The sequence below is a fragment of the Pipistrellus kuhlii genome, unplaced genomic scaffold (genome assembly GCF_014108245.1).
Source record: "Pipistrellus kuhlii isolate mPipKuh1 unplaced genomic scaffold, mPipKuh1.p scaffold_m20_p_2, whole genome shotgun sequence".
Taxonomy (NCBI): domain Eukaryota; kingdom Metazoa; phylum Chordata; class Mammalia; order Chiroptera; family Vespertilionidae; genus Pipistrellus; species Pipistrellus kuhlii.
In genome coordinates, this window is record NW_023425515.1 from 6036882 (window position 1) to 6064852 (window position 27971).

At 59.0% G+C, this 27971-nt stretch overlaps 1 protein-coding gene across 2 annotated transcripts; it reads left to right on the forward strand.

The window, feature by feature from the left end:
* On the forward strand, positions 1-26319 carry COL6A2 (collagen type VI alpha 2 chain). Of its 2 annotated transcripts, none has more exons than XM_036445605.2 (28): positions 1-151; positions 8572-8718; positions 8871-9469; positions 9715-9735; positions 10434-10499; positions 11408-11461; positions 11545-11589; positions 11908-11934; positions 12183-12209; positions 12315-12359; positions 12937-12990; positions 13395-13457; positions 14053-14115; positions 14310-14399; positions 15054-15116; positions 15652-15714; positions 15915-15977; positions 16303-16365; positions 16646-16696; positions 16985-17020; positions 17315-17377; positions 17580-17642; positions 17792-17827; positions 18121-18166; positions 18421-18573; positions 18747-19199; positions 19386-19424; positions 25245-26319. In XM_036445605.2, the coding sequence occupies exons 2-28, from the start codon at positions 8604-8606 to the stop codon at positions 25841-25843; spliced, it is 3060 nt and encodes a 1019-aa protein (XP_036301498.1). In that variant the 5' UTR covers positions 1-151; positions 8572-8603; the 3' UTR covers positions 25844-26319. The 2 variants fall into 2 exon arrangements, with proteins under 2 accessions (XP_036301498.1, XP_036301499.1); XM_036445606.2 differs by lacking the exon at positions 25245-26319 and adding an exon at positions 22187-23654.
* Positions 26320-27971: the final 1652 nt, after the last annotated feature.

Below are 27971 nucleotides of genomic sequence, written 5' to 3' on the forward strand. Positions count from 1 at the left end.
CCGGGAGGGGGCCGGGAGGGGCGGGGCGGTATAAAGCCGGGGCCCCTCCCGCGTCCCCTCCCTCCTGCCCACTCGGCGCGGCTCTCCGCGCTCGGACCCGATCCTCGATCCTCGGACGTGCACGGCGAGGGCGCCCCGCGCTCGGGGTCAGGTAAGCGCCCTCAGACCCTGGGCCCGGGACCCGCCGGGGGGACCTGAGGTCGGGCCCCGGAGCCCGGAGCCCGGAGCCCGGAGCCCGGGCAGCCCGCCCGCCGGGAGCGCGTCCTGCTGGCTGCCAGGTCCTGCTGGACGGGACGGGACGGGACAGTGCGGGTCGGAGGACCCGGTCCGCGGGCGCCCCGGGCGGGCGGGCGGGCTCTCTGGGGCGGCGCCCCGACAGCGCTCCCCGCGGTAACGGCCCCCCTTCGCGGCCCCGTTTCCACCGCTGGACCTTGGATCGCAGCTCCTGGCGTCCACTCCTTAGCTACCTCGCTCGGCTGGGGGGCAGGGGGTGCCGAGTTGGGTACTGTCTCCACTTTGGCCTCCTCTGGGACAGAGTTGGGGATGGGGCTTCCTCCCTCTTCCTGGCTCCCGGCTAAGACGCTGGCTAAGACGCTGCCCTTCGGGCTGTCTGCCGGGGCCTCACCCCGTTACTCCAAAGCTACACAGCGTCTGCAGGCAGGCCCATGCCCATGCGGGGCCCTGGCACATCTGTGGCCTGGAGGACACCGTCGGAGGGATTCAGGCTCCTGTCGCTCCTGGGAAGTTTTCCCTTTGGTGTGGAGCTGGGCAACAGGGTCTCCAGGGGTGCTGGCCCTCTCCCCGGGGCTGAGGGAGAGGGCACCCCTCCTCCTGGAAAGAGTGGCCAGGGGGGTAAGGAGTGGGGGAGGGGGAGAAGCAGGGGAGGTGGGGTTCTCAGACACCCCAAAGGTAGAAACAAGGCGGGGGAGTGGGGACAAGTCACACTTCCCCACCCTCAGTATCAGTAAGAACCCAGCCCTCCCCCCATTCCCTGAGGTTGGAGGTGCCCTCTACACCCCTGCCTCCCCCCTCAAAGTCTTCCGGGGAGACAAGCAGGGGGCCGAATGGTCGCAGCAGGGAGTGAGTTGGGAGCCCAGCTGGTCTCACCAGTGGTGGCTTCCCATGCAAAGCGGGCCCTGCCCCAGCCAGCACCCCTCATCCCACCCATCCAGCGGAACTCCAGAGGCCAGCACCCTCAGGGCATGGGGCGGAGGGGGTGTCAACCCCTGAGAGGCCTACTGACCCTCCTTACTTAGTAACAACACAAAACCGCAGGATGTGGCTGCGGCTCTGGTCTTCCCTCTCCACCCAGTGCTCACCCGTCGTGGCTCCTGTACCCAGAAAAGAGACTGCAGGCTCCCGCGCCCACACCCCTGGTCTAAGCCGCTGTCCCAGTGGAGGGGAACTGCACGTTTCGATGGACACCCAAAAAGGAGGAGGCTTGGGACCCACAGATTTCCCTCATTTTTTTCCTTTTAAAAGCGTTCTGACCAAGAGGCCATCTTATATTGGTTTAAGATCCACGGCCAGGAGGTGGGGGACTAGAAGGGGGGGGTGGGGGCAGGAGGCGGGGGACCGGCATGGAGGGCTCCAGGAGGGAAGGCCTCTGCCTGGCCTCAGTCACTCGGAGAAAGGAGAGTGGGACTGGGCCCCCGGGCAAACGTGACTCAGACTCTCCTGGCCAGACTGGCGGGGCTGGGCACCCGGGGCCCAGGTGTGTCCCCGGGGCTGGACATGGGTTGATTTGGCCTCTGGGTCTGTCGGGCAGCTCTCAGCTGCCGTGCTGTGTGAAGTGACCTGAAAGGCCCGGGAAGACCACAGCTGGTTGGGGCAATTGTTGGGCTCATCTGCCTGGTCGGGAGGGACACAGGCCCCTGCACACCCACGCCCAAAGGTGACTCTGCTTAGCCAGCCAGCAGGAGGGAGCTGCGCAGGCTTCCCATCTGCAGAATGAGGTCAGGGTTAATAGTACTTGCCCTTTTCCCTGTGGGGCTGCTTTTCTCAGGGGTCTCCTGGTGCCTGGGGTGTAGATAGGTCATGTTTGCAGCCACAAAAGACTTTAATGCTGGCGGGGAGAAATGGGCTCTGAGGATTGTCTTAAACAGTTTGATTCCTTTTAAAAATTTCAACGGGTCCGTCTCTCTTGTGGCTCCTACTGAACATTCATACAAAGCAGGGTTCATCAGCTCAGTTGGGTTCAAGCCATATCATAAAGCAACATCCTCCACACACCCGCCAGGACCTGAAGCATGTCCACACCCAGGCCACACGGTGGGCCAGCCGCGTGGTGGCGCATTGCTGACACTGTGATGAGCAGGCGGAGGGCGGGGACCCCGGCTGTGAGAGGCCCCTACTCCCTACTTCTGAAAGGTGTCGAGGCTTTCAAGGCGGTTGTCAGACACCCGCCCAGAGACGTGGAGAAGCGGCCGGATGTCTGTCACCAGGGACAGACGGGGGGCCGTGTTGCTGTCTCTTATTTGCCCGTTTCATGGATGAGGAACGGTGTCTGGTTGGCCTGTGTGAGTTCTTGGTTTTTGGGAGGTTCCAGATTTTTGATCACTGACTGTTGGTTGGTACTTCTTGCCAGGTTATGATTTTCCCATTTGTCTCATGAGTGCTTACTTTCACTAATATGCAAGAACTTTTTCCCTCCAGTCTTTAAAAAATTGTGGTAAAATACACATAACATAAAATGTACTGTCTTAGCCATTGTAAGTGTACATACCCTGAGTGGCCAGATTATTATGATCTCTGAACACATAATAATCTGGCCACTCAGAGTGTGTGTGTACATATACATACAATTCGTGCACAGTGCGGGAAGGAGGGTGTCCCTCAGCCCAGCTTGCACCCTCTCCAATCTGGGACCCCTCAAGGGCAATCAGACATCCCTCTCACAATCCAGGACTACTGGCTCCCAACTGCTCTCCTGCCTGCCTTCCTGATTGCCCCTAACTGCTTCTGCCATCAGCCTGATCACTCCCTAACCACTCCCATGCCAGCCTGATCAATGCCTAACTGCTCCCCTGCCAGTCTGTTTGCCTCTAACTGCCCTCCCTTGCAGGCCTGGTCACCCCTAACTGCCCTTTCCTACAGGCATGGTCCCCTGCCAACTGCTCTCCCCTGTAGGCCTGGGCCACCAACCCCCACACACAACACCCTTCCCTGCAGGCCCAATCGCCCTAAACTTCCCACCTCTGCTGGCCTAATCGCCCACAACTGCCCTCCCCTGTAGGCCTGATCCCTCCCAACTGCCCTTTCCTGCTGGCCATTTTGTGGCAGCCATCTTGTGTCCACATGGGGGCAGCCATCTTGTGTATTGGAGTGATGGTCAATTTGCATAATACTATTTTATTAGATAGGATTTATTAGAGGCCCAGTGCATAAATTCATGCATGGGTAGGATCCTGCCAGCCTGGCCAGGGGGAGGGAACATGGGCAGCTGGCCAGCCTACCTGCTGGTTGAACTCCTGGTCGAGGGGACAATTTGCATATTAGCCTTTTATTATATAGGATATACAATGAGTGGCCATATTATTATGAGTGGCCAGATTATCATATGCCCATCACTACATGGATCTCCACAATTCTTTTCATTTCACAAAACTGAAATCTGTTCCCATGAAACACTTAACTTCCCATTCTCTCCCCATCCCCTGGCAGCCACCATTCTACCTCCTGGCTCTATGATACTAAATATCTCATGTGATTGGAATCTTACAGTATTTGTCTTTTCGTGACTGGTTTGTTTTATGAGTATAATTTCTTTAAGGTTTATCCATGCTCTAGTATGTGTCAGAATCTCCTTCCCTTTTAAGGCTGAATAATATTTCATTGTAGAAATGTTATTATAATATACTACAATATATTATACTTATCCATTCATCCATCAATGGACACTTATGTTGCTTCCATGTTTTACCCATTGTGCATAGTGCTGCTATGAATATGGGTGTATAAATATCTCTTTGAAACCCTGCTCTGAATTCTTTTGAGTGGAATTATACCCAGAAGTGAAATTGCTGGATCATATGGTAAATCCACTTTTATTTTTTTTTAAGGAACCACCATACTGTTTTCTACAATAGCTCTAATGTTTTACGTTCCCACCAAACAATTCCAGTTTCTCTGAATCCTCCTCAACACTTTTTATTTTCTGTATTTTTTTAATAGTAGCCATCCTAATGAGTGTGATGTGGCATCTCATAATTTTGATTTGCATTTCCCTAATTAGTAACGTTGAGCATCTTTTTGTGTGCTTATTGGCCATTAATTCTTTTTTTAAGAAATGTCTATTTTAAGTCCTTAACCCATTTTTGAATTGTGTTGTTTGGGGATTTTTTTGACATTGATTTGTAGCTCTCTATATATTATGGATACTAATCCCTTATCATAAAAATGATTTGCAAATATTATTTCATATTTTGTAGGTTGCTTTTTGAGTCACAATTTTTAAAAATTTTTTATGAAGTCCAATTTGTCTGTCTTTTTAGTTGCTTGTGCTCTTTGTGTTATATCCTAGAAATCATTGCCAAATTGAATGTTGTGAAGATTTTGCCCAGTGTTTTCTTCTAAATTTTTATAGATTTTACATTAAGCCACAGCCATTTTGAGTTCATTTTTATGTATGGTGTTAGATAAGATTCCAACTTCATTCATTTGCATATGGATATCCAGTTTTCCTAGCTGAAAATCATATATATATGAATGATTTCTGGACTCTATTCTGTTCCATTGGTCTGTTATCTGTCTTTAAGCCATTACCACACTATTTTAATTATCATAGCTTTATAATAAGTTTTGAAATCAGAAAGTATGAGTTCTTCAGCTTTGTTCTTGTCTTTTAGGATTGTTTGTGCTATTTGAAGTCTTTTGAAATTCCTTTTGAATTTTAGGATGGATTTTTCCATTTCTGTAAAAATCAACATTGACATTTTGGTAAAGATTGCATTAAATCTTTAAATCACTTTGGTAGTATTGACATCTTAATATTAAGCCTTTTAATCCATGAACATGGAATATCTTTCCATTTATCTGTGTCCCTCAGGAATGTTTTATAGTTTTCAGTGAATAAGTATTTCACTTCCTGGGTAAAGGTAATTAATTCCTAAGTATTTTATTATTTTGATGCTAATGTAAATGGAATTGTTTTCTTAGTTTGCTTTTTGCATTGTTTATTGTTAGTGCACAAAACTGCAACTGATTTTTGAGTGTTGACTTTGTATCCTGCTACTTTGCTGAATTTATTTATTCTAAGTTTCTTTTTGTGATATCTTCAGGATTTTCTACATATAAGATCATAACATCTGTAAACAGATTATTTTATCTCATCCTTGCAATTTGAATGCTTTTTATTTCTTTTTCTTGCCTAATTGCTTGGGGTAGGGCTTCTAATACTATGTTGAGTAGAAGTGACAAAAGTAGGCATCTTTGCCATGCTCCCAATCATAAAGGAAAAGCTTTCAGTCTCTCACCATTGAGTATGTTTGTTATGAAATTTTCATTTATGGCTTTTCTTACGTTATTTTTAGTTTGTTGAGTGTTTTTATCATAAAAAGGTGTTGAATTTTATCACAAAATTTTTTTCTGTGTCAATTGAGATGATTGAGTGTTTTCCCTTCATTCTGTTAATGTGATGTATTTCATTGATAGATTGTTATACATTGAACCATCCTTGCATTCCAGAAATAAATCCCACTTGGTCATGATGTTTAACACTTTCACTATCCTACTGAATTCTGTTTGCTGAAATTTTATTGAGTATTTTAGTACCAATGTTCACAAGGGATACTGGTTTGTCATTTTCTTGTAGCGTCTTTATCTGACTTTAGTATAAGGAGGATAATATTAGCCTTCTAGGATGACTTAGGGAGTATTCCCTCCTCTTCCATTGAAGTTTGGTGAATTGAAAAGTGAAAGTTTGAGGAGTATTGGTGTTAATTTTTCTTTAAATGTTTGGTTAAATTCACCAGTGAAGCCATCATGTCCAGGGCTTTTCTTTGTCAGGAGATTTTCAATTACTGACTCTACATCCTTACTACCTATAGATCAGCTCAGAATACCTATTTCTTCATGGTTTGGTCTTTAGAGGTTGTGGAATTTGTCCATTTTATCTAGGTTACTTGATTTGTTGGCTTACAGTTACTTATAATACTCTCTTACAACCCATTTTATTTCTGTTGAATCCATAGGAAAGCCCCTACTGGATTCAGACCTCAGCTATTAGCTGAACACCTTGGACAAGTTACTTACACTTACTCTCAGTTTCCTTGGCTATGAAATAGTATTATAATAGTACCTATATCCGAGGACTGTTGTTAAGTGCTAAACTGTATATTTTTTTAAAAATGTAACATGATTTTCTATTAATGTAACTTACATTAATATATTTCTTAGTGTTGCGTCATTGTATTGTATTTTTAACTAAATCTTTGTTCTGGTAGAGTGGTTCTTAATATGCTACTGGATTTTATTTTCTAACTAGAGGCCCAGTGCACAAAATTCATGCACATGTGGGGGTGTCCCTCAGGCCAACCTGCACCCTCTCCAATCTGGGAGCCCTCAGGGGATGTCCTACTGATGGCTTAGGCCTGCACATCCTGGTTCTCTGCTCTCTGTGGACCTGCCTGATTGACGCCATCACAGGCCCTGGTGTCTGCTCTCTGTGGGAGCTCTGAGGAGGAGCTGTCTACCACAGAGACAGAATTATTTTTCCGTTTAGGTGTTTTCTGTATTTTTTCATTGCTATTGTGTTATTCCCTATCTAAATATTTTTGAAATTTTTCCTTACAATTGTATTGTAATGAAAATTTCTTTCTTTGAGTTAGAGCAAAAAGTAAGATTTTCTCCCAGTACACTTTATTATGTGGGCCTCTTTTAATTTAGGAAGTGTGTGATGTGTATATGGTGTGTGTGTGTGTGATGTGTATATGGGGTGTGTGTGTGTGTGTGTTGTGTGTTGTGTTGGGGCAGGGTGCAGTCTTTCTGGCCCCTTGGTTCTCTCCTCCCCCACCTGCAGTAGACGATCAGGGTGGGACGCACGGCGCCCCCACTGGGTCTCTCCCCCTCGGGGGCAGCAGGGTGAAGGGTAGTGGGGGACAGAGCTGGGCCCACATTCAGTGTTCAGCTGTAAGCGGCCTCCCTGATGAAGGTCCCACAGTGGCCATCACCAGTGGTTGATGTCTCTGGACCCGTTGGTTCTGACTGTCCCAGCCCGACTCCCTCTGGCTTCCAGGTTCTTCAGGGCCCTGGCCTGCCGCTCCTGCTACCTTCTCAGCCCCATCTCACGTGTTTTTGTCTCCGCCCTCCTCTCAAACCAGCCTCTGCCTGGGCAGGAGCTCCCTTCCTGCCCTGCACATCGGGCACCTCTGCAGGAAGCCTCCTGGATTCCTTGATGCTTCCACTGAGCTTGCTTTGCTCTCTGCAGCTGTCAAAGCCTACAGACTAGGCCACAGCCATTACCTGCAGGATCACGGTCTCTTGTCCTAACCATGTCCCCACGTCAGGGAGGCAGGGTCACGTCCTGTTCACCCCTAACTATGCCAGGACCAGCACCACTCACCATAAACCCAGGTGTAACACCTGCCCTCCCCCCACCCCACCCCACCCTGCCCCCTCCCCCGCAATCCACCTCCTCTCAGACATAAGAGGTTCCCACAGCAGTGATGGCCCTAACTGCACTAAATACCCCTAATGCCTGTTTCCCCCAAAGCTCTCCAGGCACCGCCTCACACACCCCACCCTGCGGGTGCTGCCCCCACCAGCAGGACCCCAAGTTCCTGGCAAGGCCACTTATTTGGGCCTGCGGGGTTCTGGAGGCTTCGGGAGGCAGCTTGGGGGCTGGGGGGGTGTGACCCAGATTGCAGGCGTCTCCACCAGAACATCTGGGCCGAGCCCCTTCCTCACCTTCCCACAGAGAGTTCTCATTCCTCTCACACCTGGTTCCCACGCCCAGCCAGCCCGCCCCAGCCTCCAGGTCCTCTCCCCGCCTGTGTGGCCACAGGATGGGCCTGGGCACAGGGAGCAGCAAGCGACAGGGAAGCAGATCCGTGAACACATGCGGGCACAGTCATCGGCTCTGGGAAAGGTCCCGCGATCCCGCCCGAGCTCCCGCTGCCTGCTGGCCCCTGTATCCCACCCCCAAGCCTTTCTCCCTAACCAGTCACTGTGGGGTCATTTGGACAAATATGAATCAAATACCAAGGCCCATCTCCACCCCAGCCTGGACCTCACTCACCCCTCCCCTGCTGCCTTTCCTCCCGGTCACCCCCAGCTGACCCCCCTGCCCTGCCCCCACATCCTCCCCGTGGTCCTCACGATGCTTTCAGTTCCCAAGAGTCAGACTGTCTCCCGACAGAGGCTCCAGGGCAGGGACAGCGGTGAACATGCCAATCCCACCCAAAGCCCGCAGCCTCTGTGCCCACTAAATGCTTTCGGCCCCATCCAGGGTCCCTTAGCCCAGGTGCTGGCCGACCCTCAGTGTGTGCCACCCCCCGCCCCAATCAGGACCAGGAGGGGCTCTGAGACCCACCCATGAGCCCCTGTCTGCAGCGGTGGCTCTTCCCTTTGCAGGACGTCAGGGACCACCCACCGGTGCTGCCAAGATGCTCCGAGGCTCCCGCTCCCTCCTCCTGCTCTGGGGCCTCCTGGGGACCCTGCACGCCCAGCAGCAGGAGGTCATCGCCCCAGACACATCTGAGAGAGGCAGCAACTGCCCAGGTACAGCATCAGGGGCTGGGGCTCCTGGGCCACCAGGGCCCAGCGTGCCAGGGAGGCCGGTGGGGGCAGAGCCCAGGACCATACGTGTGCACAGGATGGCTCACCACAGGCCCTCTGCGTGCAGCCCCCTGACTCCTCCCGTGTCCCCCCAGAGAAAGCCGACTGCCCGGTCAATGTGTACTTCGTGCTGGACACCTCGGAGAGCGTCACCATGCAGTCCCCCACGGACAGCCTGCTCTACCACATGCAGCAGTTCGTGCCGCAGTTCATCAGCCAGCTGCAGGACGAGCTGTACCTGGACCAGGTGGCCCTGAGCTGGCGCTACGGCGGCCTGCACTTCTCCGACCTGGTGGAGGTGTTCAGCCCTCCGGGCAGCGACAGGGCCTCCTTCACCAAAGGCCTGCAGAGCATCCGCTCCTTCCGCCGCGGCACCTTCACCGACTGCGCGCTGGCCAACATGACCCAGCAGATCCGGCAGCACCGGACCAACGGCGCCGTCAACTTCGCCGTGGTCATCACCGATGGCCACGTCACGGGCAGCCCGTGCGGCGGCATCAAGATGCAGGCCGAGCGGGCCCGCGAGGAGGGCATCCGGCTCTTCGCCGTGGCCCCCAACCGGAACCTGAACGAGCAGGGCCTGCGGGAGATCGCCAGCACGCCCCACGAGCTCTACCGCAGCAACTACGCCACCATGCTGCCCGAGTCCACCGAGATCGACCAGGACACCATCAACCGCATCATCAAGGTCATGGTGAGTGAGCGGCCGCAGCGCCCCCTCCTCCCAGCACCGCTGTCTACCCGCTGGGGGTGGGGTGGGGAGTGGGGTGCAGAGCCCTGGGACCTGGTCCCTGGGCGTCAGGGCCCCCTCGGTGAACGGAGGGGGTGAGTTTCGGTCAGGGCCCTGCCTGCTCCGATGTCCCGCTTTCTCTGCTGGATGCGGAGCTGCCCGATCGCCAGCCTGTGGCTAACCAGCGTTTCTCTCTGTCTTTTCTGCAGAAACATGAGGCCTATGGAGAGGTGAGAGGCATTTCTGTCCATGCCAGCCCCGCTGCCGGGTGTGCCCCGGGGCCTCTGAGGCGCTGACCCGGCAAAGATCACACGCCTCGCCGTGCCCGCTCCCTGGCACTCCCCGGAGATGAGGGAGAGAGACCCCTGTGCTCCGTGTAGGGCCTGAGTTTGGGACAAAGGGCTTCTGACCGAAGCAGGCTGTCTAAAAACCCAGGAGGTCGGCGTTAGGGTCCTTGGCTCAGCACACGCCAAGTGGATGAGCGTTGAGTTTGAAGGTGGCTCTCTGGACTGAGGGCTCCATCCGCCTGAGCCAGTCCAAGAGAAGATGGGTGGCGGTTGGGTGCCCAGCCCAGGATCTGCAGCCCTGGGTCCCTGCCATTGCCCCGCTCCTGTGCATCCCAGCTCACGGCCCAGGACAGAGTGCTTCCCACTCAGCGAGGCTCCTGCGAGCACACCCTCCCCCCCTCCAGAAAGCTGCTCACAACACGTGTTGCTACTGTCAGTCATTGCTCAGCCCAGCCTCCATTTCCAAAACTTGACTAGAGCCTATGGAGAGCCATACCTCCCAAGCCTGGTCCTTTATCCAGCCCCGTGCTGGGGACAGCCCACCCCCAGCAGGCCGGGGACCCGGGCAGTATCCTCCCTCCATCTCTCCCTCCCTCTCAACTGGGACCCATCATTCTGGCCTCCCTTCCTTCTTGTTTCAGTGCTACAAGGTGAGCTGTCTGGAGATCCCTGGGCCCCCTGGCCCCAAGGGCTACCGCGGACAAAAGGTAAGCTACCCCGACTCCCTGGGGTCTGCCCTGCCAGGAAGCCCCCGCCCGCTCTTAAACTATGAATTCAGGGCCCGCTAAAAACTCCATGGGCCCCACACTTCTGACCCTGAAGGAACTAAGGTTCCGTTTTTATCTGCTTGCTTTTCCATGGCATCTTGAGAAGAGTAGGGATGCTTTTTTTAAGCTAAGGTTTTCCATGAAAATACTCTTATAAAGTAAACAAGTTGGTGTCTTGAGCAGGGTGCCCTCGAGGTGGGTGCTGCAGAGGCCTGGCGGGTGCCCCCCCCCCCCCCGCCCCGGGGCTGTCCGTCGGAGCTCAGAGAAACAGGACCCAACGGGCCTGGCTGGCAGAGGCCAGGGTCCTCAGGGGCAGCTGGCCCTACGCTAGGACGCCTCCATGTGGCCTTGCTGTTGTCACCTCGGTGGGACCAGCAGCCAAGTCACTCTAACCCTGAGACTTACCGTATTTTTCGGACCATAAGACGCTCCGGACCATAAGACGCACCAGTTTTTAGAGAAGGGAAATGAAGAAAAAAAGATTCTGAAACAAATAGTGTCCTAAAATATTTTATGTGCATTAAAACCCACATCACAGTCATAAACACATGTAATCAACCCTGTAAAGTAAACAGCAGCATTTAGAACCATTTTAGAGCCGGGCAAGCACACAGAGACCACACAGAGCCGGGCAAGTAAAAAAACTTTTTTTTTAAAGTATATGTGTAGGCTATATTTGGACCATAAGACGCAGGGACTTTTTCCCCCCACTTCTGGGGAAAAAGTGCGTCTTATGGTCCGAAAAATACGGTACTCTTACGCCTCCCAGAAGCCAGTGACAGGGTCCCCGGTGGCCCACCGTGCCCCTCCCTGCCTCGGTTTACCGCTTTTGTGTTGTCTGCTTGCAGGGCGCCAAGGGCAACATGGGGGAGCCTGGAGAGCCGGGACAGAAGGGCCGACAGGTGAGTGTCCCCCCCACCCGCTGCAGCAGCTCCCGCTCTCCAGGCTGAGGTGACACCCACGGCCCTTTGTTCTTTTCCCACAGGGGGACCCAGGCATTGAAGGACCCATCGGATTCCCAGGACCCAAGGCAAGTTGCCCCTGGCCCTGGCCCTGGCCCTGCCCCAGGGACGGGGGTGGTGGGGACAAGCCCAGGGCTGCCCGGCTCCAGGTGGGGCCAGCCCATAGGGTCGAGATGTCTCTGGCCCAGCAAGCCCTCTCCCCCTCTCCTCCCGACCCAGGGACGTGAAGCTCCATTCTGAGTGTTGACTCCAAACCTAGCGTCCAGCCCGAGCCCCAGGCAGGCCTCCCTGCCCAAGGCCCCCGGCCACCGCCCGCTCTGGTGGCCTGCTGGGGTCCCGTGCACACGGCCAGCCATAACACTGCTTTTCTTTCCTTCCGACCTCAGGGTGTTCCCGGTTTCAAAGGAGAGAAGGTGAGATTCCGAGTCTGAGCAAGCCAGACTGCCCATGGCCTCCGCGTGAGCCTCGGCCCCAACTCCCCAGGGTCCTCAGCAAACCTGCCTGTGGCTCCTGCTGGGGGCACGATGGGCTTCGTGTCGGTGGTGGCCTTGGTCCGGGGTCCTCCTGGCCTCGTCTGTGGCCGAGGGCAGGCGTGGGTCCCTGAGGCAGCGAGTCTGTGATGCTGGAGACCTGAGCTAACGGCCTCACTTTGCTTCTGCAGGGAGAATTCGGAGCTGATGGGCGGAAGGTAAGCCAGGCGGTGGGCTGGGCGAGCAGGGCACTCCCCCTTCCTGCTGCTCCAAGGGGATAACAATCAGGGCTGACGAGAGTCCCCTCTTCCTTCTCCCCCCAGGGAGCCTCCGGCCTGGCCGGCAAGAACGGGACCGATGGACAGAAGGTAGTGCTCCAGGGCCTGTGTCCTGGGCTGCGCATGAGGGTCGTGCACGGCGGTGTCTCAAATAGAAGAATGAGCAGAACATTTTCATTCCCTCCCTAGACCTGGCCCACTGGCCACTGCCCACAATCTGTGGCTTCAGCACCCCACTTTTACCTGTTCAGGGGGTGCAGGACAAACGAGGGCCTTACAAGAGCACGGATAGACATTTGCTTCTGAACACCAAGGCCAAGCCTTGCAGCAACTTCCAAGTCTATTCTGCAGAACTTCAGAATGGCCTGAGTGACAGTTCACACACATGCACACATGTACCCAAGCATCAAGTGCACTCACGCATGCATACAGGCATGCACACACATGAAAGGGGCACTGTGGACACTCGTGCTCACAGCTGCAGCCAGGGACTCTCCCACCTCCATAGAGATGCCATCGTAACTTTCAAGCCATTAAAGTGCACAGTTGCATGCGTGTGCCCACCGGGTAGAGACCAGCATGGACTTTGCCTCCACTCACACCTGTCATTGGTGCATCGTTCCCTGAACCTCGCCCCTCACACCTCTGCTCCCCTCTCGTCTTTCAGGGCAAGCTGGGGCGCATTGGACCCCCTGGCTGCAAGGGAGACCCCGGGAGTCGGGTAAGCATGGCCTTTGCTCCTCCTCAGATTAAGGTTAAATCCCTTCGAGGCACCAGGTACCAGGTGGGTGTGGGGAAGCTGGGAGTCCCTGGGAGTTCCTTCAGCCCTGGCCTGCCCATCCCCTACTCCCCAGGATCAGCCTGGGCTGGGCCCCCAACAGGACGACATGGCCTCTGGGGCCTCCCAGAGTCCTGAGGAGCTCGGCTCTGATGTCTGTCTGAGTGTCCTCCTGCCCAGCCCCGGTGGATTCTGGCCACCGAGGCCCAGGCAGAGCATCCAGTTCAGACATTGCAAGGGACACTGGTCACCCTCCCCATGTCAGCGGAGCCTGGGCTAATGGGGAAACCCCAAGTGCAGCTTGCAGCCAGAGACCCAGGACAGCCTCTCTCCCCCTTCCCTCACAGGGCCTCGACGGCTACCCAGGGGACGCAGGCAGCCCTGGGGAACCCGGAGACCAAGGTGCCAAGGTAGGCGGCCTAGCCAGGGTGGCAGCGGCCAGAGCAGCCCTCCAGGTGGCCTTCTCCCTGCTGCAGTGCCTGCCTCTGGGGGAGGCATCTGGGCCGAGAAGTACAGCGGAGGGGACCTGTCCCCGCAGACCCGGCAGTCAGGGGGAGGAGTCTTGGGGGTGTCCTGGAGGCTGTGGGTGCCCAGGCTGAGGGGGTGGTAGGGTGCCCTCCTGGGGCTTCAACAGCTCCTGTCTACCTCGGAACCGTGTGTCCCCGCTCAGGCTGCGGGTGCCTGAATGGCCATAGCAGCAAGCCCACCTCCTCACAGGCCTCCAGGGGGCTCCTGTGGAGGGCTCTCAGGTGCCTTGGGGTTCTGCCTCTTAGGCCACTTGAGGCACCTGCCCACACCCACTCCCCTGGCTGCCCAGGACCCTGGAGGCACGCACAGACAAAGCCCGTGTCCGATTAATTCCCCCGGAGCTGCACGGGGGCCCTGCCTCCCAGGAGCGTGCTCCGCCTACGGGGGAGGGGAGGCACGGGCCCCCAGCGCCTCCAGAGTCCTGCCCCAGGGCCAGCATCCGAGGGCTGTGACACTGATTTCTCCAAACCCTTCCAGGGGGACGCTGGCCGCCCAGGACGCAGAGGGCCCCCAGGAGAGGACGGGGCCAAGGGAAGCAAGGCAAGTGCCCCCGAGGGTCCCTGCTGACCTGCCCCAGCCACACGCCAGCAGTGCCCGCCGGACCCACCGCGGTGGGAAGCAGCAGGGACAGCCCAGGCCCTGAGCCGGCCACCAGCCTCTCTGCCCCACCGCCAGGCCGCGCCTGCTGAGGGGGCCGGGCCCTGCTTCCTGGCTGAGCCGCCCCCTCTCCGCAGGGCTATCAAGGCAACAACGGAGCCCCGGGAAGTGCCGGCGTGAAAGGAGCCAAAGGCGGGCCCGGGCCCCGGGGGCCCAAAGGCGAGGCTGTGAGTTCACACCCCCCAGTCCTCCCCCCCAGGTTCTCCAGGCCCCCCAGGCCCCCCAGGCCCCTCAGGCCCTTCAGGCCCAAGGCCCAGAGCACCTGCCAAGCCGCCTGCCCAGCCCCCCCGGCTGTGCCCTCCTCTCTGAGCCCGAGGGGTCACCCTCCGGGACCCTCTGCAGCAGAGGAAGGGCTCAGCCGCCCCCTGCCGGTCACTCAGTGCTCATGAGGGGCCCAGTGTCCCCACCTTGCCCTCCTGGCAGGGCACCTCTGAGGGCTCAGTGTAAACCTGGACACTCGCTCCATAGGTCCCATACAGCATCCTCAGGCCCCGGCCAGCCTGAAGGGCCCAGCCCAGGGCTGATCCTCCAGGGGGGGTGTGTCCTGAGGCCTGGCCTGGCCTGGCAGGGGCTGAGTGACTACGCCCATAGCCAGTCCAAGCCCGGTTCCAGTCAGCCCACTGAAACCCACCCGGGACCGACAGCTGGCCAGGAGCCCTCCCTCATTTCCTCAATCCTCGGCCGGGACCAAACCCCCTGGCAGAGAATGAGGATCTGGGCTGAAACCCTCTGGAGGGGCCTCCGGAACCCAAAGGCCAGAGTCCTCCGGGGTGGAGGGTGGGTCCTCCTGCGGCCCCCACCCACACACCCACTCTCTGCAGGGGCGCAGGGGAGACCCTGGCACCAAGGGCAGCCCGGGCAGCGAGGGCCCCAAAGGCGAGAAGGTGAGTGTTCGTGTCGGGGAAACGAGGGGCCATAGCCACGTCTGCCTCTGCACGGGGTCCTCATGGTGGTGCTGATGGCACCCCGTGACAGGGGAGAGCAGAAGGGACCCGGGGCCTCTGTCAGGGGGACGCGGTCTGGGAAAGCAGGCAGCAGCCAGGGTGGCCCCACCTGCCCTGCCTGCTGGGGCACAGGGGCGAGGGGTGGGGGGGAGAGGGGGGCAGGGCAGGCATAGCTGTGCAGGCTGCGGGCTGCTCCTCCCGGCACCTGCCACACGCCCTCCCGGAGCTGGTGCAGAGGTCCTGTCTGTGTGATAACTCCGAGTTTCCTGGGAGCTGCGAGAAGGGCTTAGAAGCAGGGCACATGGGGACCCCTGCCCTGAGGGGCTGAGCAGGCAGGGCTGCTATTTCAGTCTCCCCCGTCCCCCAACCTGGGGTCCTCTCCAGGCAGTTTAATGGCCCCCTCCTTTCCCTCCTTCCCACTCCCCCCCCCCCACACACACACACACCACAGATAACTGGGCCTCTCTTCTCACAGGGGGACCCTGGCCCCGAGGGACCCCGGGGCCTGGCTGGAGAGGTTGGCGGCAAAGGAGCCAAGGTAAGTGGGTGGCAGGCGGCACCCAGCACCCTGGCTGGAGGGGGCTGAGCCCGGGACCCCCTGTCCTTCCCTCCCTGCGGACCCTGCCAGGTCTGCAGCCAGGGCTGAGGACCGAGGCCATGCCAGGACCGCCTGGGGAGCAGTGCACTCCCCACCCTTCACCGTCTACAGTGCTGATGACAGGGTCTCTCTCTTTCCAGGGAGACCGCGGCATGCCTGGACCCAGAGGCCCCCCTGGGGCTCTGGGGGAGCCTGGGAAGCAGGTCAGTGGCAGGACACCAGGGAGGGGCCTGCGGTTCTGGGACTCAGGCCCCCGTCTGTCCTTCAACCTCAGTGTCTCAAACTCAGGCCAAGGGTCCCTGTGCCCCTCACATCCTGGCCCTGCCCTGAGGGGTCCAGCTTCACCAGGTCAGGGTGGTAAGCCAGAAGCAGAGGTGGGGCCTGGGAGCCCCGAGGGGGCATGTGGAAGAGGGGGCACCGGGCAGTGACCCTGAGGCCAGCTGGGGAGCAGGGCAGTGTTGCCTGGTGGTCAGAGCCAGACGTAGTCAGTCTGCTTGTGCCAACTCCTCGCTTCCTCTCTGATCACAGGGATCTCGGGGAGACCCCGGTGATGCTGGTCCCCGCGGAGACTCTGGACAGCCTGGCCCAAAGGTACACCCCCTCCTGCCTGGATTGGGAAGAGGTGGGGGAGGGTTAGGCTGTTCTCGGCTCTAGCATGAGGCTGCCTGGAGTGTGCCTGCCAGCCCTGGGTGTGGGAGGACGGAAGGGGGCCAGGCAGCCCTCCCGTCCTCACCCTGGGGGTGGCACACTCTCCCCAAAGCCCCGTCCAGCCAGACCGGCCGCCCAGACCCCTGGGCCTCGGTCCATGCCGACTGTTCCCATTTCCCTCTGGACCTGCCCTGACTGCGCCCCCCCCCCTTCCTTCCTCCAGGGAGACCCCGGCAGGCCTGGATTCAGCTACCCAGGACCCCGAGGAGCGCCTGTGAGTCGGGGCGTGGGATCGGAGCCCCCGGGAGGGGTGGGCGTGGCCGGGAGGGCCCTGAGGATTCCCTCTAGTTCCCGGGAGGGGCCTCCCCACGGGGCACAGGGTGCGAGGGGCTTGGAAGTCACCGCCCAGGCAGCATTCGCCCACAGACTGTGACAACTGAGACCCCCGGGAGGGAGGGGGGGAGGCAGCAGAAAACCCCCAGGTCCCCAGCTGTGCCCCAGGGGTCAGCACTTCAGCTCTCGGGGGTCTGTGCTGAGTCCCCCCACCTGTGCTTTCTTCCAGGGAGAGAAAGGCGAGCCGGGCCCACCTGGCCCCGAGGTATGGAGGGGCCCCTCTGCACCTGCCCTCACCCCTCACCCCAGGCTTGGCACCCGCCGCTGCCCATGCTGAGTGCTGAGTGTGGTCGCCAGCTGGCTGAGGGCTAGTCTCTCTCAAACCAAAACCCGTGCTCACCCGGAACGCCCTGTGCTGTTGCCACCTCACTGACCCCAGAGCCAGGCACCTGTGTCCCCGGAAGACCCACTGGAGGCCTCCGGAGACTGGGAAGGGGGGCGGGGCAGGCAGAGCTCTCCCATGTCCTCCGCCGGGGCTAACCTGTGTCCTGTGTCCCAGGGCGGCAGAGGCGACTTCGGAGTGAAAGGAGCATCTGGGCGGAAAGGAGAAAAGGGCGAGCCTGTGAGTGTCCTCCTTGTCCCTCCTCCCTCCAACTTTCCCAGCCCTCCTACTCCCTTCTTATCCTTCCTCCTCCCTCCTCCTCTCTCCTCATCCCTCCTCCTCTCTCCTCATCCTTCCTCCTCTCTCCTCCTCCCTCCTCATCCTAGACGCAAGGGGAGTGTATAGATATTTGCTGAGCCGACCTGCTTTTTTCCCTTCTCAGGCAGATCCTGGTCCCCCTGGTGAGCCAGGCTCTCGGGGGCCGAGAGGAACCCCAGGACCCGAGGTAGGTCTGTTCCCCGTCCATAGGGCCCTCAGGCCATAGCCTCTGGGCCAGTCAGGCCAACACAAACCCTGAGCCACAGGGCTCTGCCTGTGGTGGAAGCCCAGAGTCCAGTGCAGGGACCACCTCTCACGGTCATCCTTCTCCTCCAGGGAGAGCCTGGACCCCCCGGAGACCCCGGCCTCACGGTAGGTACCAGCTGGGGATGGAATCCCTGTCCTCACTCCTAAAACCGGAAGCAAGGACAATGTCAGAGGGCGAGGTCAGCAGGAGTGGGGCCAGTGCAAGGTCAGCAGGGGTGTTAGCATGAGGTCAGCAGGTCACAGTCAGCAGGGCAGGGTCAGCAGGGGGAGGTCAGAGGGCAAAGTCAGCAGGGGAGGTCAGCAGGAGGTAAGCCGGGCGAGGTCAGAGGCGAGGGGAGTAAGACTCCCGGCCCCCCTCGGGTTGCCTTCCTGGCTGGACTGACCCCTCTGTGTTGCAGGAGTGCGACGTCATGAACTACGTGCGGGAGACGTGTGGGTGCTGTGGTGAGTCTCAGTCCCCGCACCGGGTGGGGGGGGGGGGGGTGCTGCCGGGCTGCCCCGGCTCTCGTCCAGGAGTCAGGGTCATCGTCCAGGGGTTGGGGTCATCGCCCGGAGGTCAGGGTCATCAGAGTCCCACCCTCCCCCTGGGGGTGATGGCTTCCCACGGTGCACCGGGCTGTGCCCTCTGTCGGGGGAGCAGGGGAGGGGCTTCTGGGCCGGGGCCAGCACACACAGCCATCCCCTCTGCCGGCCCGCAGACTGTGAGAAGCGGTGTGGCGCCCTGGACGTGGTGTTTGTCATCGACAGCTCCGAGAGCATCGGCTACACCAACTTCACGCTGGAGAAGAACTTCGTCATCAACGTGGTCAACAGGCTGGGGGCCATCGCCAAGGACCCCAAGTCCGAGACGGGTCAGCTGCACCCTCGGGGGCCGGGGGGCAGGACACCCGGGGCAGGACACCCTGACACCCAGCCCTGGGAGGGATGTGAGCTCGGCCAAGGGTCCCACGGCCCCCCTTGAGGGTGGTGTGCGCGTGGGGCGAGGCGGCCAGCCTCTCACGCTCTCACCGCCCCCCCTCCCCAGGGACCCGAGTGGGCGTCGTGCAGTACAGCCACGAGGGCACCTTCGAGGCCATCCAGCTGGACGACGAGCGCATCAACTCGCTGTCCAGCTTCAAGGAGGCGGTCAAGAACCTCGAGTGGATCGCGGGCGGCACCTGGACGCCCTCCGCCCTCAAGTTCGCCTACAACCAGCTCATCAAGGAGAGCCGGCGCAAGAAGACCCGCGTGTTCGCCGTGGTCATCACGGACGGCCGGCACGACCCCCGGGACGACGACCTCAACCTGCGGGCGCTGTGCAACCACGAGGTCACGGTGACGGCCATCGGCATCGGCGACATGTTCCACGAGAAGCACGAGAGCGAGAACCTCAACTCCATCGCCTGCGACAAGCCCCAGCAGGTGCGCAACATGACGCTGTTCTCCGACCTGGTGGCCGAGAAGTTCATCGACGACATGGAGGACGTCCTGTGCCCGGGTGAGCGGCGCCGGGGCTCCCCCCGCGGCCCCCCGCCCGCCCCCCGGCCTGCCCAGCCCTTGTCCCTGCAGGCGGGGAGAGCACCCCGGGAGGGCAGGTGTCTGTGGGCCACCGAGGGGCCCAGCCCGCCCTGGACTGGACAGCGGAGCCTGACCAGGCCCCCTGGCCTCCTTTCCTCTCTCCTAGACCCCCAGATCGTGTGCCCGGACCTCCCCTGCCAAACAGGTAACACGGGGAGCCACCGAGCACCCCCCAGACTAGCAGTGACGGGGGCCCTGGAGGACCTTGCAAGGAATGCAGTGTGGGGGCCCCTCCTTAGGGAGGCCCTTGGGTGTCTCAACCCCCTGGACCTCAGCATGTCTGAGAAGGGGGTTGGGGGGTGGGGGGGCAGGGTTTGGTGACTCCAGAGCTTTTGCTGTCCCCCCACCTGGCACATGTCGGGAGGGGTGCTAAGGGCCTGGGCCTGCACCTGGTGCCAGGTGCTCGGGCCTGCAGATCCCCCTGCCCAGGGGAGAGGCAGACACCAGGGTCATGCCCCCCACCGCCCTGGCCACCACGGTGAAAGCCCCAGATCCCGTAAAGGAAATGGCTCATTTAAAACCTTCTGGGAGGTGAACTCAGGCTGATGGCTCCCTGAGGCCCTGCGGGCTCATCTATCGTCTCTCCTGTTTCGGGGACCCCCCTCCCCACAACTGGTGCATTGTGTGCGTGGCTGGGCCCTGGAGGCACTGAGAGGCTGTCCCCAGGGGTCCCTCAAAAGAGCACTGTCACTGTGCTGGGCATCATGCTGCCACCTGTGCCCCAGGGGTGGCAGGAGCTGAGCCCGTGCTGGCAGTCCGGGCGTCCGCCGGCCTGGGTGTGGAGCCGTGGCTGGCCCCTCCCGCTGTGATAGGGCACCTGCCTGTGCCCTCCCAGGAGCCGTGAGGTGGGGCTGGAGCTGGCTCTGGAAGGCGGGGCTGGGTAGAGGGGCGGGGCCGTGTTGGCAGGCTGGCAGAGGGCACCCACATCTGGGTGTACGCTGGGCTTGTGCGCAGGCTCCTGGCCCAGTAGCCAGGGCCCACCAGGCAGGTTTGAAGGTGCCAAGGTGCCCTCGGGAAGGATGAGTCGGGGACCAGGGTTCCCACTTATTCTGACAGAGAACTTTCAAGGAAGTGCTCATGGAAGTCGTGCCTGTGACCAGCTGTGGAGTCATTCAGAGACCGCCTGGGTGTGGGGTCGCTGTGGGAACGGCTGTGTGTGGTGGCCAGACCCTCCCCCCCCGAAACCCTCCCGGGGTGTGTCCCGTAGTAAATGGGACCCCTCTAGGCCAGAAACCAGACCCCCAGCCCCCGGGGCCCAGGCCAGGCAGTGGCCCAGCATCCTCGCCCGGCCTGAACCTGCGTTCCATGCCAACGGAGGCCTTTATAGCTGCCCCGACTGCCCTGAGGACGGTCCCTCACTCCGGGGGGCTCAGTCCTCCCGGGAAGGAGCGGCTTTGTCAGGTGACCTCTCTGGTCACAGATACAATCCATCGGGAGCTGCTTCTTCAGCCTGTTGCTGTAACAGGTGGTTTTCGAAGGTTGAACCAGCCTTGCAGGCCAGGGGCAAACCCCACTTAGTCACAGAGTACCGTTTTTTGTTATTTTTTTTTTTTTATATGTTGTTGGATTCTATTTGCTGATATTTTGTGGATTTTTTGTTATCTCATGGGCCTTTCTTGTGATGTCCTTGTCTGGTGTCAGCGTTCGACGCTGGCCCTCAGGATGGTGACCTCCCTTCCCCTCGAGGACCTGACAGAGAAAAGGAAGGGGCCCCTGGAAGACCTCTCCATGCCCTCTTCTAACTTCCCCCCTAGAACTGAACTCAAACTCACCCTCCTCTAAAGCAACTAGACATTTCCAAGTAAGATAGACATTGAGACCAGAGAAAAGAAATCAGACATAATTATAGAATGTGCCGTGACATGAGGCAGAGGGGGGGAGGGGGGACAGGACTCGAGACTGCCACCAGGTGGGCACTGTCCTCGGCATTTTGGGACTATAGACAGGCACTGGGGTGAGGCTGCCACCTCTTGCATGGCCCTGACCTTCAGGCCAAGCGGCCCTGTCCACCCAGAGGCCATGCCTGGTTGTGTCAGGACCACAAGACAGTCAAAGAGAAGCCAAGCTGGGCTCCGGGTAAAAGCAACAAAGACGGATCTCATTCCGAGGTCGCTACGGCAGGAGAGGAGGTCCAGGGCAACCTGAGTCCCACGCACCCCAAACAGAGGCAGGGGACTGGCTAACGGCCGCTGCACAGAGGCCTGGGGAGGGGGAGGGGGTCCCTGTGACCGAGCCCCCTGGGTGTGTTGACTGGCACACACGCAGGAGAGAAACAGACCTCTCAAACCTTTAGGACCGGCGGCCACGGTACACGTGGGCTCTTTAAGATGCCCATGGAAGTGAGATCCTGCCCCCCAGGGGCTGGGAGTCAGAGCGGGAGTGTCCCTGGGTGTTTGCTGCTCCTGGTCCTCGAGGGGACGGTTCTGGGAGGGGGGATCTATGTCCCCAAGGGCAGAGAATGTCTTGTAACTGCAAGCTCTCTACCGTAACTGTGCCCAGAGGGTCCTGTCACCAGGTTTTTCGCTGCAGCAGACTAAGTTCTCATGGCAGCGTGGAGCCTTTTAAGGAGCTGGGTCATCGAGGGCAGGGCCTTGAGCGGTCAGCAGCCACGCTGGCATCGGGTCAAGTCTCAGTGCAGCTGTTGGGGCCAAGAGTCGTGTTGTTCTAAGGCCCGTGGGGACCAGAGGCCTTCTCTCCCATCTCCTCGGCATGCGCCCGCTGCTGGCCCCAAAGCCCTTTGAGCCCTGGCACCGCGGTGACCTGGTCTCCTCGCTCCACCCCGGCCGAGCCTCCGCCTCGTCCCTGGCTTCAGTCCCAACTCGTCTCCGCGGAGAGAAGCCCGAGGAGGGCGGCTGGAGGCCGCTCGCGCGGGCCGAGTCCCTGAAAGCCTTCTCTGGATGCCCGCAGATGGACCGCGGCCTGGCGATGCGCCCCCGGTCACCTTCCTCCGCACGGAAGAGGGCCCGGACGCCTCCTTCCCCACGACCATCCCCCAGATCCAACAGTTGCTAAACGCCACGGAGCTCACGCAGGACCCGGCCGCCTACTCCCGGCTGGTGGCCGTGCTGGTCTACACCGCCGAGCGGGCCAAGTTCGCCACGGGAGGCGAGCGGCAGGACTGGATGGAGCTGTTCATTGACACCTTTAAGCTGGTGCACAGGGACATTGTGGGCGACCCCGAGACCGTGTTGGCGCTCTGCTGAAGCCACGGGGTGCTGGTGCTCGGTGCTCCAGAGGCCGGGGCTGCCCCAGCTGGGCCGCGTTCGCTCCCGGGCTGCCCGCGTGCTGGGGGCTATGGAAGTCAGGCACCAAAATCAAGGTGTCGTCAGGCCCTCGCTTCCTCTACCCCCAGCTAGGGGGCTCCAGGGAAGGCCCTCCCAGCTCCCAGCTCCCAGCTGCCTGCTCCCAGCTGCCTGCTCCCAGCTGCCTGCATGGTCACATGGCCTCGCTCTGTAGTCTAGCCTTCCTCTGCTCCCTTGTAAGGACACAGGTGGCATTTAGGGCCGACCAGAGAGCCTTGGACAACCTCCCATCTCAAGGTCTTACGTTAGGCCCATCTGCAAAGCCCCGTGTTGCCACATACAGTCACATCTGCAGGCTTCCAGACTAGGATGTAGGCATCTTTGCGGGACGGTATGACCACACCCCCACCCCCACCCCCCATCTAGCTGAGCTGCCTCACACATTTAGGGGACGTAAGAGTCACCCATTAGGGCAAACCTGCCAAAGCAGCTGGCAGACAGTGAGGAATGGGCCACAGACACCACCTCCTTGTCCTCCTGCCCCAGGCCCTCTAAGGGTTGGGACGCCCTCTAAGGGCGGCTGAAGCATGTACAGACCCATGGGTGCCCGCTCCCCAGAAACCTGATTAATACAGAGAAGCCCTCGTCCTTGGGCCCTGTCACTGCTCCTGCCTGTGCCCCCTCCCGATTCCCAGGGGCAGGGTCTCACCTCCCTGCCGCTCAGGCTCCCTGCCGTGGGTGGGGGTCAGCAGAGGGAAAGAAGGGGAACAGCAGAGCTCCCCTAAACACCCGCCACTCCTGGTTCAGCTTCCGGCCTCTGTGTCCAGGCACCCCTGGTTGAGGAAAACTTCCCGAAAACCAGACACACACACACACACACACACACACACACACACACATACCTGCCTGCTTGTAGGACTTGAAGTCAGGGCACCCGGAGAACCGGGTGTGTTTAAAGAAGAAGCTGCTATTCGTTTGCACTGCCAACAAGATAAGCTACGTCATTCATAAGCTCCTTAAGAAAGCATCCTGTCCGCTGGCGCCCGGCACCGCTCGGTGACACACCCGGGGAGGGGGTGTCCCTCAGGGGCTGTGAGCACGCCTTCAACGTCTTATAAAAGCTGAAAAACAGATCGTGAAGACCTCGCTGTGGCCGAGTGCTGTGCTGGGGACCTGCTGCTGGCTGGGCTGGTCCACAGCCGTCACCTATCTGTGTGGGTGGGCGCCACCCCAGAGCCAGGCCCTGGGCTGAGGCCTCGGGCATTGGTGCTGCGGGTCAGGCCCGCCTTCCTGATGGGCCTCCTGAGCAGCCGGCCCCCGGGGGGGGCATCCTGGGCGGTGAGAGAATCCTTGCTGGTCCACGTCCCGGAAGGGTGCCTGAGGGGCAGAGGTCTCCAGGAAGGTAAGGTGACCAGACGTCCCGCTTTTGGCGGGACAGTCCCGATTGTTAACAATTTGTCCCGCGTCCCGCGGTGTTTTTAAAAAGGACTTTTTTAAAACTCCACGAAACGCGGGACAAATTGTTAAAAATCTAGACATCTGGTCACTTTACACAGGAAGGCCTTGAGGCAGGAGCCGGGCTGCATGTCTGTGGCAGGTGGTCCATGTGTGTGGGGAGTGGGTTTCAGGCTGCGTGTGGTGCTTATGCCCCCCCAGAGGCCCAGCCTCCATCCCGGCGGCAGCTTTCCCCCTGTCATCCAGCAGGTCCAGGGCTGCTCACTGCCCAGAGGGGACAAGGGTCTCCTCAGGTCACAGTGAGTCAGTCACCTAGGCCAGTGGTCGGCAAACTGCGGCTCTGTTGACTAATGAGTTTGCCAACCACTGACCTACCTAGACTCTCGATTCCAATAATTACAGGCTGTTCACGTTCCTTGTGATTAAGCCGGCAAACTCATTTAGTCAACAGAGCCAAGTATCAACAGTACAACAATCGAAATTTCTTTTGAGAGCCAAATTTTTTAAACTTACAACTTCTATAGTCACTTCTTCGAAATAGACTTGCCCAGGCCGTGGTATTTTGTGGAAGGGCCACACTCAAGGGGCCAAAGAGCCACACGTGGCTCGAGAGCCACAGTTTGATGATGATGGACCTAGGCTACCGCAGGGGCCTGGCCACACCCCCACCAAAGCCTTGTCCACTCAGAGGAGGCCAAGGGGGCGGGAGTCACAGCCATAGGTGGATCCTTGCATCCAAGGTCTCCAGGGCCAGGGTCTTCACAAGGTCTTTTTACCTAATTACAGACATGATGACAGCCTCCTGCCCCTCTCTCCCACCCCCACTTCCCCGTGCCCTGTGGACGGTGGCCCTTTGGGGGCATCCGATTCTTGGGCTTTGCTGACCCTTCCTGCCTGGAGGGCCTGGAGGAGGCACCTGGCGGAGATGGTGCTTGTAGGGTGGAAAGGGCCTTCCATCCTCACATTTCCTCGTGGGGGCCACAACCAAGAAAGATAATGAGGGTCTGAGGAGACAGTGTGGGGCTGTGCGCCCCCACCAGGTGACTTTGGGGACAGCCCCCCGAGCTCCGGCTGTTCCTGTGGCTCCGGTGGGCGGGCGCATTGGAGGGACACGGTGCAGGGTGTGGCAGAGCTGGCTCCACTGGAGAAGGGGACGCGGCCTGGGTGGGTCGTGGCAGGCACCGAGGGGCTGGGCCAGGGCGGGGCTGGTGAGGGCCTCGCCTGGGTCGCCCCTGCCCACCACCCCTGTCTCCCCCCCCTCCCCCCAGAGCTGTACGTGGCCCAGTGCACCCAGCGGCCCGTGGACGTGGTCTTCCTCCTGGACGGCTCCGAGCGGCTCGGGGAGCAGAACTTCCACAAGGCCCGGCGCTTCGTGGAGGAGGTGTCCCGGCGGCTGACCCTGGCACGCAGGGACGACGACCCGCTCAACGCCCGCGTGGCCATGCTGCAGTTCGGGGGGCCCCGCGAGCAGCAGGTGGCCTTCCCACTGACCTCCAACCTGACGGTCATCCACGAGGCGCTGGAGGGCGCCCGCTACCTCAACTCCTTCTCCCACGTGGGCACGGGCATCGTGCACGCCATCAACCAGGTGGTGCAGGGGGCGCGGGCCGGGGCGCGCCGCCACGCCGAGCTGTCCTTCGTGTTCCTCACGGACGGCGTCACGGGCAACGACAGCCTGGACGAGGCCGTGCACTCCATGCGCAAGCAGAACGTGGTGCCCACCGTGGTGGCCGTGGGCGACGACGTGGACGTGGACGTGCTCTCCAAGATCAGCCTGGGCGACACGGCGGCCGTCTTCCGGGAGAAGAACTATGACGGCCTGGTGCAGCCCGGCTTCTTCGACAGGTTCATCCGCTGGATCTGCTAGCGCCCCACCCGCCCCGGCGGGCGCCCCCAGCCCTGCGGGCTCTGTCCTCCTGGCCGTGGTGCTACTCGGATCCCGCCGAGAGAGGCGCGGAGCGCTGCGGACTCCACCTCTCCGGGCGTGGGTGTAAAGCCAGGAGTGGAGCGCCCCTCCCCACCCAGTTCTTCCCTGCAGCCCTGGCGCCCTCCGCCCCTCCTCTCTGTCCCGAGACACCCTACTCTCCACACCCTTCCTGGTCCCCAGAGGCTTCCCGGGCCCTCGTCAACAGGCCCATTTCCCCCGCAGCCCAGTGCCATCCCTGGGCTCTCATCCACCTTGCAGGGCCCCCAGAGGCTCTCTGCCAGCCCTCCTGGCCCAGCTCCCAGGCCTCCGCCTCACCTCGGAGGGCCATGACCCCATCAGACAGAGCTGTGACAGCAGGCCCGCCATGTCCCTGTATGCACACACCTCAGTCCAATAAAGGCTTTGAACCACCGCCTGCTCCCCACCTCCTTGTGTCTGTGCCCACCGGGACCCCGCAGAAAACAACCGGACTCTCTGACCATTCACGTGCCACCAGCATTTATCACCCCAACCCCATTCCTACCCACCCACACGCACTTGCTCTGTGCATGGGGATGATGTCTGGCCTGGCCTCCTCTCATAAGCACAGGTGCTGCCTCCAGCACTGGCTGTGCACACCATCCCCACGTGCACAGACTGGATGGTCTTGTCAACCTTAAAATAATTATTTTATCAGAAAAAAAAAAATGGTCTATTTGGGAACAGCAGTTCAGGGCATGCAACTCTGGCAGACCCATAGGCAAGTCTGGAGAACAAAGGAGGGGAGCCTTCCTTTACAGAGAAAAAGGAGGAATTGGGAGAGGCCATTAGGAGCGGAAGCCCATTGGAGGAGAGAGAGCATCCAGGTGGCTTCTCATTGGTCAGGCTGTTGCTGGGCAAGGGGAAAGTCTTCCTCTTTCCTGGATAGTAAAATGGTCTTCCTGTTGCGGAGGACAAGGCAGCTTTCTTCCTGCAGGAGTCTGCAGGTGGCCGTGGTGGTCCTGCGTGAGACCTCCACCTCCAGGGCTTCCCCACGTCAATGTTTTTTGTTGTTGTTTTAATATTTTTATTGATTTTTCACAGAGAGGAAAGTAGAGGGACAGAGAGTTAGAAACATCGATGAGAGAGAGAGACATCGATCAGCTGCTTCCTGCACACCCCCCACTGGGGATGTGCCTGCAACCAAGGTACATGCCCTTGACCAGAATCGAACCAGGACCCTTCAGTCCAGAAGCCGATGCTCTATCCACTGAACCAAACCGGTTTTGGCTCCTCATATCAATGTTAATGAGGTTTCCTTGGTTCATCTTCTCAGCCTCAACCACACCTGTCTCGTCAGCTTTAGGCTGAAAACAATATCACTTGCCTGTTGGTTTGCAGGAGGCTGTGTTGTGCATAGCTAGATAGACTCTTTTTTTTTTTTCTTGGCGAACTCCATGACTTCTTGTTCGACTCCCAGTTGTTTTAAGCTCACCCTTTGGGAAGTGCCCTGTTAAACCATTGGCTCCCGCAGGCCAAATGCTCTGCTTTGGCCTTTCCCAGTTTCCTGTGGTGGCCCTAACCCAGGGCCACAGGCTGTGGCTTAACCCACAGAGACCGACTGTTTCAGCCGGCGAAGGCTCTGGCGAGGGTCTGCTCCAGGCTTCCTCCAGCTCCTGCTAGGTCCTGGATTTCTCAGTGTCACTCCATCTTCACATGCTGTTCTCTCCCCGCCCCCCGTGCATGTCTGTGCCCATACTCCCCCTTTTCATAGGGACATTTTTGGGCTAGGGCCCATCCCACTCCAGTACAACCTCATCTCAACCTAACGAATTGCAGCTGCAAAGACTCTATTTCCAAATAAGGTCAAATTCTGAGGTATCGGGGGCTAGAAATTCAACATGTGAATTGAGTCCGGAGGAGACACAGGACACGCTGACACCTGGCTCGTCCCCATGTGGGGATGACGTTCCTTTGGAGGTACTCCCATCTCTCTCATCATCCGCCTGCACAGCCTGCAGCTGGAGCAGGACTTGAAACCAAGCATTTTCTCTTCCTTTGCCCCTTTTTCCTCCCACCAAAGAACCGTACAAAACGCCAGCGAAAGAAA